The 13,360-nt window shown below is 44.2% G+C and overlaps 1 protein-coding gene across 1 annotated transcript; it reads right to left on the bottom strand.

The window, feature by feature from the left end:
- Nucleotides 1-4,014: 4,014 nt before the first annotated feature.
- Nucleotides 4,015-12,659, bottom strand: LOC311135620 (zinc finger and BTB domain-containing protein 18-like). The gene is made up of 2 exons (XM_084169646.1): nucleotides 12,579-12,659; nucleotides 4,015-8,642 (listed from the first exon to the last, which is right to left on the bottom strand). The coding sequence occupies exon 2, from the start codon at nucleotides 8,626-8,628 to the stop codon at nucleotides 7,006-7,008; it is 1,623 nt and encodes a 540-aa protein (XP_084025772.1). The 5' UTR covers nucleotides 8,629-8,642; nucleotides 12,579-12,659; the 3' UTR covers nucleotides 4,015-7,005.
- Between the last annotated feature and the right edge of the window lie 701 nt (nucleotides 12,660-13,360).

Genomic DNA, 13,360 nt, shown 5'->3' with positions numbered 1-13,360 from the left:
ACTATGGCCAAGACCAAAGAGCTGTCAAAGGACACCAGAAACAAAATTGTAGACATGCACCAGGCTGGGAAGACTGAATCTGCAATAGGTAAGCAGCTTGGTTTGAAGAAATCAACTGTGGGAGCAATTATTAGGAAATGGAAGGCATACAAGACCACTGATAATCTCCCTCGATCTGGGGCTCCACGAAAGATCTCACCCCGTGGGGTCAAAATGATCACAAGACCGGTGAGCAAAAATCCCAGAACCACACGGGGGGACCTAGTGAATGACCTGCAGAGAGCTGGGACCAAAGTAACAAAGCCTACCATCAGTAACACACTACGCCGCCAGGGACTTAAATCCTGCAGTGCCAGACGTGTCCCCCTGCTTAAGCCAGTACATGTCCAGGCCCGTGCTAGAGTGCATTTGGTTGATCCAGAAGAGGATTGGGAGAATGTCATATGGTCAGATGAAACCAAAATAGAACTTTTTGGTAAAAACTCAACTTGTCGTGTTTGGAGGACAAAGAATGCTGAGTTTATCCAAAGAACACCATACCTACTGTGAAGCATGGGGGTGGAAACATTATGCTTTGGGGCTTTTTTTCTGCAAAGGGACCAGGACGACTGATCCGTGTAAAGGAAAGAATGAATGGGGCCATGTATCGTGAGATTTTGAGTGAAAACCTCCTTCCATCAGCAAGGGCATTGAAGATGAAACGTGGCTGGGTCTTTCAGCATGACAATGATCCCAAACACACCGCCCGGGCAACGAAGGAGTGGCTTCGTAAGAAGCATTTCAAGGTCCTGGAGTGGCCTAGCCAGTCTCCAGATCTCAACCCCATAGAAAATCTTTGGAGGGAGTTGAAAGTCCGTGTTGCCCAGCGACAGCCCCAAAACATCACTGCTCTAGAGGAGATCTGCATGGAGGAATGGGCTAAAATACCAGCAACAGTGTGTGAAAACCTTGTGAAGACTTACAGAAAACATTTGACCTGTGTCATTGCCAACAAAGGGTATATAACAAAGTATTGAGAAACTTTTGTTATTGACCAAATACATATTTTCCACCATAATTTGCAAATAAATTCATTAAAAATCCTACAATGTGATTTTCTGGATTTTTTTCTCTCAATTTGTCTGTCATAGTTGACGTGTACCTATGATGAAAATTACAGGCCTCTCTCATCTTTTTAAGTGGGAGAACTTGCACAATTGGTGGCTGACTAAATACTTTTTTCCCCCACTGTATATATGTGTGTGTATTTGTGAGAAAAAAAACATATGGGGGATTGGAAGTGATACAGACAATTACATTGATGGAAGTTACAATCTATCTGAAATATTAAAGCTGATCTACGTACGTCTTTTTATGCACATCTTCCGGCACTACGGGATCCCGGAGGACATTGTGTCAGACCGTGGTCCTCAGTTCACCTCACGCGTATGGAAAGCGTTCATGGAACGCCTGGGGGTCACGGTCAGTCTCACCTCCGGGTACCGTCCTCAAGCTAATGGGCAGGTGGAGAGGGTCAATCAGGAAGTGGGCAGGTTCCTGAGGTGTTACTGTCAGGACCGGCCAGGGGAGTGGGCGGATTTTCTACCTTGGGCTGAGTACGCGCAGAATTCCCTCCGCCACTCCTCCACTAAGCTCACTCCTTTCCAGTGCATGTTGGGGTACCAGCGGGCCCTAGCACATTGGCATCTGAGCCAGACCGAGGCCCCTGAGGTGGACGAGTGGTTTCGGCGCACTGAGGAGATCTGGAACACTGCGCACACTCGTCTCCAGCGGGCCGTGCGTTGGCACATGGAACAGGCCGACCTCCACCGCAGTGAGGCGCCTGTTTTCTCTCCAGGTGACCGGGTCTGGCTCTCCACCCGGAACCTGCCCCTCCGCTTGCCCTGCCGGAAGCTGAGCCCGTGGTTTGTTGGGCCGTTTAAAGTCCTGAGGAGGGTTAATGAGGTAATGTACCGTTTGCAACTCCCTGCTGATGTACCACATTAACCCGACTTTTCATGTGTCTCTCCTCAGGCCAGTGGTGCCTGGTCCCCTCGCTGAGGCTGGCGGGGCGTCTCCAGTACCTCATCGACTGGGAGGGGTACGGCCCAGAGAAGAGGTGCTGGGTTCCTGCGGTGGACATCCTGGACGCTTCGCTGACCAGGGATTTTTACCGTCAGCAGCCTGATCGACCCGCACCGCGTCCCTGTGGTCGTCCCCGAGGCCGGTGTCGTCCGGCTACTTTTTCTAAGTAACTTTAGTTAAGTAAACTAAACACAGCAAAAAAAGAAACGTCCTCTCACTGTCAACTGTGTTTGTTTTCAGCAAACTTAACATGTTTAAATATTTGTATGAACATAACAAGATTCAACAACTGAGAGACAAACTGAACAAGTTCCACAGACATGTGACTAACAGAAATGGAATGTGTCCCTGAACAAAGGGGGGGAGATGTTACCCCACTCTTCCACCAAGGCACCTGCAAGTTCCCGGACATTTCTGGGGGGAATGGCCCTAGCCCTCATCCTCCGATCCAACAGGTCCCAGACGTGCTCAATGGGATTGAGATCCGGGCTCTTCGCTGGCCATGGCAGAACACTGACATTTCTGTCTTGCAGGAAATCACGCACAGAACGAGCAGTATGGCTGGTGGCATTGTAATGCTGGAGGGTCATGTCAGGATGAGCCTGCAGGAAGGGTACCACATGAGGGAGGAGGGTGTCTTCCCTGTAACGCACAGCGTGACAACAAGCTCAGTCCGATGATACTGTGACACACCGCCCCAGACTATGACGGACCCTCCACCTCCAAATCGATCCCGCTCCAGAGTACAGGTCTCGGTGTAACGCTCATTCCTTCGACGATAAACGCGAATCCGACCATCACCCCTGGTGAGACAAAACCGCGACTCGTCAGTGAAGAGCACTTTTTGCCAGTCCTGTCTGGTCCAGCGATGGTGGGTTTGTGCCCATAGGTGACGTTGTTGCCGGTGATGTCTGGTGAGGACCTGCCTTACAACAGGCCTACAATCCCTCAGTCCAGCCTCTCTCAGCCTATTGCGGACAGTCTGAGCACTGATGGAGGGATTGTGCGTTCCTGGTGTAACTCGGGCAGTTGTTGTTGCCATCCTGTACCTGTCCCGCAGGTGTGAAGTTCGGATGTACCGATCTTGTGCAGGTGTTGTTACACGTGGTCTGCCACTGCGAGGACGATCAGCTGTCCGTCCTGTCTCCCTGTAGCGCTGTCTTAGGCGTCTTACAGTACAGACATTGCAATTTATTGCCCTGGCCACATCTGCAGTCCTCATGCCCCCTTGCAGCATGCCTAAGGCACGTTCACGCAGATGAGCAGGGACCCTGGGCATCTTTCTTTTGGTGTTTTTCAGAGTCAGTAGAAAGGCCTATTTAGTGTCCAAAGTTTTCATAACTGTGACCTTAATTGCCTACCAAATGTAACCGTCTTAACGACCGTTCCACAGGTGCATGTTCATTGATTGTTTATGGTTAATTGAACAAGCATGGGAAACAGTGTTTAAACCATTTACAATGACGATCTGTAAAGTTATTTAGATTTTTACTAATTATCTTTGGAAGACAGGGTCCTGAATAAGGGACATTTCTTTTTTTGCTGAGTTTATATATTTTTAAGGGTAGCTTTAGTGTAGCTTAACTTCCTCCAGTGTAAAGTAAGTGGTAGCTTGGTAAACTATATTTTCAGAGTAGCTTCCCCAACACTGGTAATTGTAACATTTGATTGAGCTTGTATCTAATACATACAGGCCTCTGAGAAGTCCAGTCTGTTATAACACTTATGAAACTAAATGAAGAAAAAATACTTCATTTTACAATAATTCAGCAGATTGACATCTTCCTTCTGTTAAAATATGACTGTGGCTCTAAGCTGTATTAATATGTATAATAAGCATTTAACTAATCTTCTAAATGTGCGGTAGTTTTGTGCTGACTGAATGGTACCCATGTTATTCACTCTTTATGTGACAAATTAAACACACACATTTACATTGGAGTTGAGTTTCAAGGTTCTTATAATTTATTGCAGTTTGCACACAATTTAAAAATGTCAACAACAGCACACCAAAAAAGTACAAAACTAAACAGCCTTAGAATTTACTCCCCTTGAGAAAAAATAAAAACAGACTATGATTGTCAAAGCTAAATGTCTAAATCCAGAAAAAGAAACAAAATCTCACAGGGAAGCAAATATATTTGAATCAAAATCTGCTTCTTTTTCATACAGTGATTGTCCTTTTTAACCGATTTCTTTCTATTTCCCCTCTCTTCACCTACATTTGAACGTTTTTCCCCCATTGGACCTTTACTGTTTTCAAGTAACCAAAGTTGAATTGATGTAAATGGAGATGCTTATTGGGTCATTTCACAGCTTCCTTTCTATTTAAAAATGGTCAATAAACAGTCCAGTTACACACACTTTCAGTGTTCCAGTGATAACGTGAAAAAAAAACAAGCTGTTTACAGTAGTTTTAAGGCGGTCAAGTACAATAAGAAAAGTCAGCAATAATTGTAAATAAGTCTTCAAACAGAGCGCTAACCCACATATGATATATTTTCCATGGATGCAAAGAGATCAATTACCACTGTGCAAAATGCCATGACAAGTGTGTATGGTTGGCAAGGAGCACCTATGTCACCAGCTGATGCTACCACGTCCACTGAAGAGCAAGCCAAACCCCCAGGCCAGGCATGCCAGTATCTCCCCACAAGTGCAGACATTCATAACCCTACATACTAACAACTGAGTTTGGGTAGAGTTCAAGTTTTGCTTTTGTTTGATTGATTCCATGATTTTTGTGCACAAATGTTTTTTGAGTGCAGCATTTTTCTCAGAATGTTCACATTCATAAAAATGTGAACATTTGAAAAATCCTAAATAAAATATGGAAATAAAGAACAGTTCAAATTGTATAAAAAATTAGAAATTATAATGTTAAGGTTAATTCAATAATTTCATGATTAAATACATCTCCTCTTGAATGTAATAGTATCCATGATTTCTTGAATCTATAATTTATAACTAATTTTCATAAAGGCATCTTTTCAGCATAAATCTGTTAAATAAGCTTTAATGGTGCAATCAAGCATGCCCATTCTCCCCCTTCAAAAGTAAGGATTATGCTTTCAGTACAAAACAGGCGTGCGTACATACAGTACATAGGAGGACTCAAACAGATACACATAGACATGCAAATTAGGAGTGTAGTGCTGCTCTCCGATTCTTCAGCTTTTACCTTCAGGAGTACTCAGGCTTTACCATTGAAACAGAAAGAACCTTCAGGAGTACTCAGGCTTTACCATTTAAAACAGAAATAACCTTCAGGAGTACTCAGGCTTTACCATTGAAAACAGAAAGAACCTTCAGGAGTACTCAGGCTTTACCATTTAAAACAGAAATAACCTTCAGAAGTACTCAGGCTTTACCATTGAAACAAAGAACCTTCAGGAGTACTCAGGCTTTACCATTGAAACAAAGAACCTTCAGGAGTACTCAGGCTTTACTATTGAAACACAAATAACCTTTGGGAGTACTCAGGCATGAGCAGGTGAGCATCTCTCTCTCTCATAGATCAGTGCGACACATTCTCATTGGCCGCACAGTTAGAAACAAGTGCCAAATGAAAATATTAATAAATTACCCAAAACGCTTACTTAATGTCGATGAGAAAGCAGAACGTTAACTGGATAGCTACAGTAGTTGGGAACCTTAACTCCCTGACCAGCATGCAGCAGAGTAGACTGTGATGAAGTGCTGCGTGGGCGAGAGGCAAACACAGTAGTGGAGATCTTCAGTAGATTAGTTAGTTAGGTCACTACTGGCATTCAGCCCACACTGCCACCTCTGTCTGTCTGACGACAAGCTTCACCTCACATACCGCTACACAAACCCAAACCCCAGACCAGTGCATTGACACAGAATCTTCACAGCCCAGAATAACATTTCAAAGGAGTCCCGACGGACTCTCAAAAGGAGCAGAGAAAATAAATAAACTACTTAAGAATGAAATAAGTTAATTTAGAATACATTCCCCCCCCCAAAAAAAAACACACAAAAAAAACTACAACAACAAGAAAAGGTAAGATAAATCATATTCATTCATTTTCCATAACTGTAATATTCCGGATTTTTTAACCGACTGCACCCTTGGATATTCACATAGTCTGTTCTATATTTGCTCAATTACAGTGTACAGTTATACAGTAATTCACATTTCAAATATACAGGTTGGACTTCATGCAATAACAGATCCCATTTTCCAAAAATACATCCATAATCACTATGGAAACCTATAGGATACAGCCAACTTAAATTAAAGGGATGTTTAAAGGCTGCAGATAGATTTAAGAAATTGTATAATAATCATTCATAAAGAATTTTTGAAAATACTTCAATTCATGTGAAAAAGGAAGCTGTACATTGCATGAGTGCCATATGTCTTTCATCAGTCAAGAGCTTAAGGAGCAGAAGCTTGTTAGAGCAGACCTCTTTGCACAGTTTCCTTAAACACACACGCAAACGCACACACACCAATGAAATGTGATAATAAAAATATAGTGCACTATATACACACATATTAATACACACACACATGTGTACTGATATAAATTGATAATTACAGTACCCGTTTAGTGGATTCTAATAGTCTTTAACGTCCGTGTGTTACCTGAACACTTCATATGGTTGTCGTTGAAGGTGTGCCTTAGATTAAGGAGTGTATCTATACACAAGAAGATGACAAAACACTGGCTACTGATACCAGTGGCCATGTTTTATATTGAACTAAATCTGAACAAATAGAATAGAACAGAACAATGGAAAACAGTAGTAACATGTTCATGTCCTATTAAAGTGCCATTTAACAAGATTTTGCAATGTACGTACAAGAAACATGACTGATTCAGACCCCTCTCCTACCCACAACCCATGCTCCAACTCCCCTTACCTCTCTCATTTAGCTTAAAAACAAAGAAGTCCTGATTATTTCAGCAGGGTTCACTTCCACAGTTCTTGAGAACTATCCTCTATGGTCCAGTCCCTGTGGAGGGTGGGGAGGTTGAGGCCTTCGCTCTTGACTGAGAGCGAGTTGACCAGTTCGCAGTGGAACTTGCGGATGTGGCGGTACAGGTCCCCGGACTGGGTGAAGCGCCGCTCGCACCACTTGCAGGCATGCGGCTTCTCTCGGGTGTGCACCACGGCGTGCCGGCTCAGGTTGTGGGAGTACTGGAAGCTCTTACCGCACGTGGTGCACGTGTACGGCTTCTCTCCAGAGTGAGTCCGCTCGTGGCGCTTCAGGGTGTACATGCAGGAGAATGTCTTGCCGCAGATGGAGCAGGTGGGCACGTTGACGTCGCTGGCGGGCTTGGCGCGCACGCCTTCCTGCTCACGAAAGTGTGTGCTGAGGTGAATCTGGAGGATGTGCGGGCTGGGAAACACCTTGTTGCACAGCGGGCACATGAAGATCTGAGTGTGGGGGGCGTTCAGCATGTTGGACACGTAGGGCAGCAGGGCGCTGTCGATGCTGGCCGCCTCGACCTGGGCCCGCTCACTCTCTCCCCCCAGCATGTCATCATCGCTGACCTTGTCGCCATGCTCCAGCTCGCTGGCCAGGGAGGCGTCACGCAGGCCTGAGAGGTGGGCCTCCAGGCGTCTGTGAGCATGGCTGCTGACCACGTGGTGGTTCACACCTCCGTTGGTTCTGGGAGGGGTGGCTTTTGGCCCGCTGTGGTCCATCTCATAGTCGCCGCTCACCAGGTCCTCATCGTCTGAGCCAGTGTTCTTCTCTTGCTTCACCTGGACCAGGGTGCCCTTCAGGCTATCAGGCGTCACCACACCACAGAAGTAGGGGTTATTGGACAAGGCCTCGCCGGGCCCCGTCAGGCTGGACTTCACAGACAAGTCCAGGACACAGTCTGCATCCGACGACACTCTGCGGGAGCCACGGGAGCCCACGGACCTCCGGGACAGGGAGCCTATAGAGCTGCTGGGGCTGCCGGCAGGGGACTGCAGCTTGGGGGGACTGCCATGGGCGTCAGCCTCCCCTGGGCTGGTGGCAGTGGCCGGGGTGCACGCCTGGTCGGAGGGTAGCCTCATCCACAGGCTGCTGGGGTCCTGTTTGGCCTCCAGGTCCTCATCGTCACTGGGCAATAGGTCAGCTGTGGCTGGGTGGCCCGTGCTGCCCTCGGAGAAGCTCTCTACTTTGTCAGAGCAGCTGGAAGCATCCTCCTCTTTCTTGGTGCTGTCTGCCTCCGCAGTGGCTTTGTGCTTCAGCTTCTTCTTGCAGACCTTGACAATGTCGTACATGTGGAGGAAGCTGGCAGCAGCCAGAACATCCTCCACGGGCAGGGCTTTGAACTGGAGCTTACCCTCGTACATGAACTCCAGCAGGAGAGCAAACGCCGGGGCTGTAACAATGTCGCTGTTCAGATGAACAATGTCCCTTTTGTCGAGCTGGTCCTTGTAAAAGAGATGGAAGTACATGCTGCATGAAGCCAGCACTGCTCGATGGGCTCGGAACTGGGCATCGCCGACCAGAACAGTGGAATCACAAAGGAAACCCTGATGCCTCTGCTCGCTCAGACACTCTAGCAAATGTCTGCTGTGGTCTGGGAACTCCATGCTGTCTTCATAACCTAGAACAGACAGCAGATGTTAGAGGCACATTATTTTAGAAGAGATACTGTTTTGTTTCAGCTTGTAGACAACCTGTCTGGATCCACTCATCCACTCACTCACCCTCTTTCTCACTCACTCAAAAGGGAACAGAAATTAGCCTACACAAGAAATCCTTGACATTTTAAACTAAATTATATCTACAAAACTGTCACTAAAACATCACCAAAGAGACATTTTCCTTTTACAATTCTGCTAACATGTTTTACCACCAACAAACTTTCAGACACACAAACATCAAATAAAAAACAGGTAAAGTGTAATTGCTCCATAAACCTAAATGTTTCCAGACGATACTTGGGAGAGGTGTTGCTCTAGACTGCGACCTATTGCCGTTCCACATGATCACAGAGCAGCTTCAGCAGCTAAGCGCCTCCTGGTCACACAGATGTCTTCCCGCACGCCTGCTAACTGAACTGCTTCCACGCTTTGCTGTCCCAGCTCCTAGTGAGGTTATTTTTAATAACCCACATTGGCTTGACCAGCTTCTTTAGGTAACAGGCTTTCAGGTACAGTGCTTACATACACAAGCTACCTATTCCAGAGTATACTGAGAATAACGACTGTACACGCGGAATTGAAGGGTTTGAAAAACAAGTTGCCTTGTTGGTAATTACAAAAGGGATTTTTTTGTCAACTCCCACTGCTATTTATATGTTCTAAAAAGAGAGTCCTATTCCAGAAATACATTTCATGAATATTTCTCTAAAGTTTTTCTAAATAAACTTGAATAATAACAGATTCATACATTTGAATGAGAAAAAATTAATATCACACCTGTTAACCAAGTATATATTTTTTGCCTGAAATAATGCATGAGCCTGAACATTAAGCAGTTCAATAAACCCTTTTGAATGTGAGTGAACAAGTGTGCGATCCCCCTCACTGGAGCGGAGTTAAGATTTTCCTTAATGAGAGGCTTACAGGGACAAGGATGTCCAACCCCCCAGCCAACCCCCACCACCCCATGCTCCCCCTCCTCAAATCTTTCTAGAAACTGCACACCCTCTCCAAAGAGAACGGCACTGAAGATTTACAATACAATCACTTTAAGTGCCCTGTAGTCTACAGCCATCCTAATCCTTAAGATGGCTAAAAATAAAGATAGTTGGACAACTCACAAGGTAGCAGCGATCAAATTAGGGGTCTGTCAGGACAGAGAGGGACGGAGAAGGAGGCTTACAAACATCTGATCCAGCTGACTGGGGCCATATGGCAGCTGCTGCCCAGATAAAGAGATTAAGACTAGGAGGAGTGCGATTACAGCTGTCTAGCCAATTCAGGCAGCTCAAATCTGCAAGTTCTAAATTAGTCACCACCAACAGAAGAAATGAACACAAGCCAGGGAAAGAGGACATCAGGCTTTCAAGTAATTTCACAGCCAGTTAGATTTAAAATGTTTAATTATTCTTAGTAAAAATGGCACTATAGATTACTTTTTTTTAAACATAGTTTGTGGATGTTTTAACCAGAATAACTTTGAGTATAAAGTTCCAATTTTGGTAGTAGCAGTTATCTGTTAGACCAGATTTGATCAATTAATACTGTGTGTTTACCAGACAATAAATACACGTTAAATAGCGTTTAATCATTAAACACAAATTAAGAAATTTATTTTGGTTTAAACAAATGACAATAATTTCCCCCCAAAATGATGATAATTTCAACAAACATTCAACTCCAAGCACAACTTGCTCACTACAAACCAGAGAAAAACTAGGAAAGCGCTTCCTGACTACAAAAGTCCCCTGCTTAGCTACAGTAAACAACTACTGTACACATACACAACACGTAGACTAAATCCTTCACTTCCTTTTCCATAGAGCTCTGACTAAAAGTAGCCTGACCCTGGGAAAAGCCCTGGAAAAGCCAGAGCTCCTCATACAAAACAAAACCATCCCAGTGCCCCGGACCCTTCCCCACAGTACCTGCAGTATGCATCAACTTGATTAAGTCCACTGTAGTAGAAAAGCTGGACTGGCTGCAGCTCTTTTGCAGAATCAATGAGGGGGTAGGAGAGAAAAAAAATGCTAACTGTAAAAGACAGATGCAAAGTGGAGGAGATGTTGTAGGGGAATGAGATACCTCCTCCTGCACACAGATCCACACACACACTAACTCCCAGTCTGTGCGTTGGAATAAAAGACTGGGGGATGGCAGCCTGTCAGCTGCTCTGACATCATGTTCAGATGGAAATGCTACCTCCAGCTGTGCTCCTTTTACAGCCATATGCTACTCCTCTACACTCTGCCACCAGCCTCTCCTTTATACAACTTTGTTTCTTGTTTTCTCCTCTCTCTAAAAAAAGGGGGTACATGTATTGCGGTGCTTGGGTGGGAAACTAGACAACTTCCCCCTACCGCTTCACTCTAAAGTAAAGGAGAATTTAAGAAAATAAGTCTGTGTGAAAACCGACACTTTTTTCTAACCTAGTTTCCTGCGCGGTGAATTTAAATACCCTCAAGTTTTTTTTCTTTTGCCGCCTGCCCTCCTTCCAGTAACCATAAACAAAGCCCAGCACAGACCATTTGCAACTGACAGATCCACGCAGCTGATATTGTTTTCGACTTCTTTATGGTTCACTGCCCTTGCCATTACCGTCATTCATTTCCCTTCGGACAACTGACAGAAAAATTAATAAAAGAACAATGGGAACAATCGTATTGACCTCATGAGTGATATTCTAAACAAAAGCTACACTATTCCTTAATGGGCCGCCTAAAACTGACTACAGCTTCTGCTTTCTTTTGTGAAAGTATTCCACTCTTTCGTGTGAATTTTTCAGGGGGTATTTTTATTCCACAATAAATTAATTATTCTGCCATGTGAGTGGACCACAACAATGCATCTATATGCAGCATTATTATTCATATAAAACAATAACAATTGACTATATTATATATTAACGTTGTTGTGAAGGCTATATAGATGTCAACTTTACATTCAAGACATTCAACATGTTCCTGTTGACATAAGGGTAATACAATTCACAAGTTTAGTTATATTTACATGATCAAAACCTTTAGGAATGAATAGCAATTTATGCTAATGAGTGTAGCCTATACTTTAGAAAGAGGAGAAACACACGAATATATAGGCTACTAGAACAAACTTATGGCCAGATATCTTATGTTATTCATAGATATCGTTAAATTACCTTCAATTCAGAAAGTTTAAACGACTGCATGCAAATAGGACATAATTAGCCTATATTACCGATTCAGGATACGAGGCTTTTCACAGAACATAGCTTATTCCTTTACAGAAAAGGATAGAATGACTCATTAAATAGCCCTATAGTGTGTTTGGGTAACGATGTCGCAACATTAATATTACAACACACACAACACTCTATCCATTTATATACATTGTATCATTGCCATTGCCTTTCTTTGGAATAGCCTAGTCTACAAAAAGATCAAAAGCCAGGAAACAACTGTCATAAATTAGCCATTACTTCTCTAAACGTCTTGAGACTGGACATGACACGTTGCTCCCGACACAAGCAACTGATCAATGTATCTGTCAACCTCTGTAAACTACTCCTCCAGGGGGCTACCAACATTTCTCTGCGCTGCTGCTTCCAGAACGTAAGACTGTCGCGAGCAACACAACACAACATTGGCAAGACTACAAGTCCAATATCTCGCGCACACACTAACGCAATCAAGCTAGCTAGCCACGGTGGCTAACAAAAAAGTAAACGTTCGATCAGTAGTAGGCTATTGCAGTTCTGTAGCAGGCCCCGATGCAATGCCGACAGGCACTACGAAGGAGCTAATGTAGCAACTATTCTGTGAACACAACAGTCGCTAGAAAGGATAATTACTTTTTCCCCTTTCATTCTTTAACCTCCTTTCATCACCCTTTCGGACTGTGGTATTAAAGGCACTTACAGACAACAAGCTCCAATGTCTTCCTGCGTCCTTCGTCAAATCCTCTTGGGGTTGAAAAATAACTAGATTGACTTTCAACAAATTTCCATAACAACCTGCAGTGGCAGGAAAGACGGACCGAGCGAGCAGAGAGAGAAGGGCTGCGGCAGCCAGATGTTTCCGAGCTGTTGCTACTAAACTCCAGCTACGGTAGAGGCGTCTGACTGGCAGCGCAAACGCCAATAGTGCTCGTGATAAGAAAAGTGAAGGCAAATTGAAAGCAGTCGTTGAAGAGGGAGGGATATGTCTACTGGGTGTAGGTTGACACCAGGCAACAGTGAGAATGCAGAAAAAAGGCCAAGCGAACTGGTTCCCTGAACAGACTGGCGCAGAGCACAGAGTGAGCGAGAGGCTGAGCGCAGGGTTTCGTGGGTACTGTAGTCATGTTTCGACCAGTAGAGAGGAAGAACAGGTGCATTACCTTCATATTCTTGAAATAAACACTTTTGTCACCGTGTACAAAATGAGGACTGCAGCGAAAAGGTCTGCGAATATAAGGCAATTGAGGCGTAAAATAACTGCGTTGGAAGCATGAAGAATACATCAATGTAGCACAATCAATTGTTCATTAATTGGTTTGAATAAAGTGATTTTCTTTCTAGGCTATTATTTCTGACTTTAGTCATTTTCCTATTGCCATAGGATAGCCTATATATTTTGTAAGAATATTAAATAGTTTATGCATAATGTCATGATGAATAAGTTAGCCTATCCTATTAGTCATATCTCTATAGTCCTATCAT

Source organism: Coregonus lavaretus, assembly GCF_964263955.1.
Source record: "Coregonus lavaretus genome assembly, chromosome: 1".
Lineage (NCBI taxonomy): Eukaryota > Metazoa > Chordata > Actinopteri > Salmoniformes > Salmonidae > Coregonus > Coregonus lavaretus.
The sequence above is the reverse complement of the archived record's forward strand: the minus strand, read 5'-3'. Positions and strand labels throughout refer to the sequence as shown.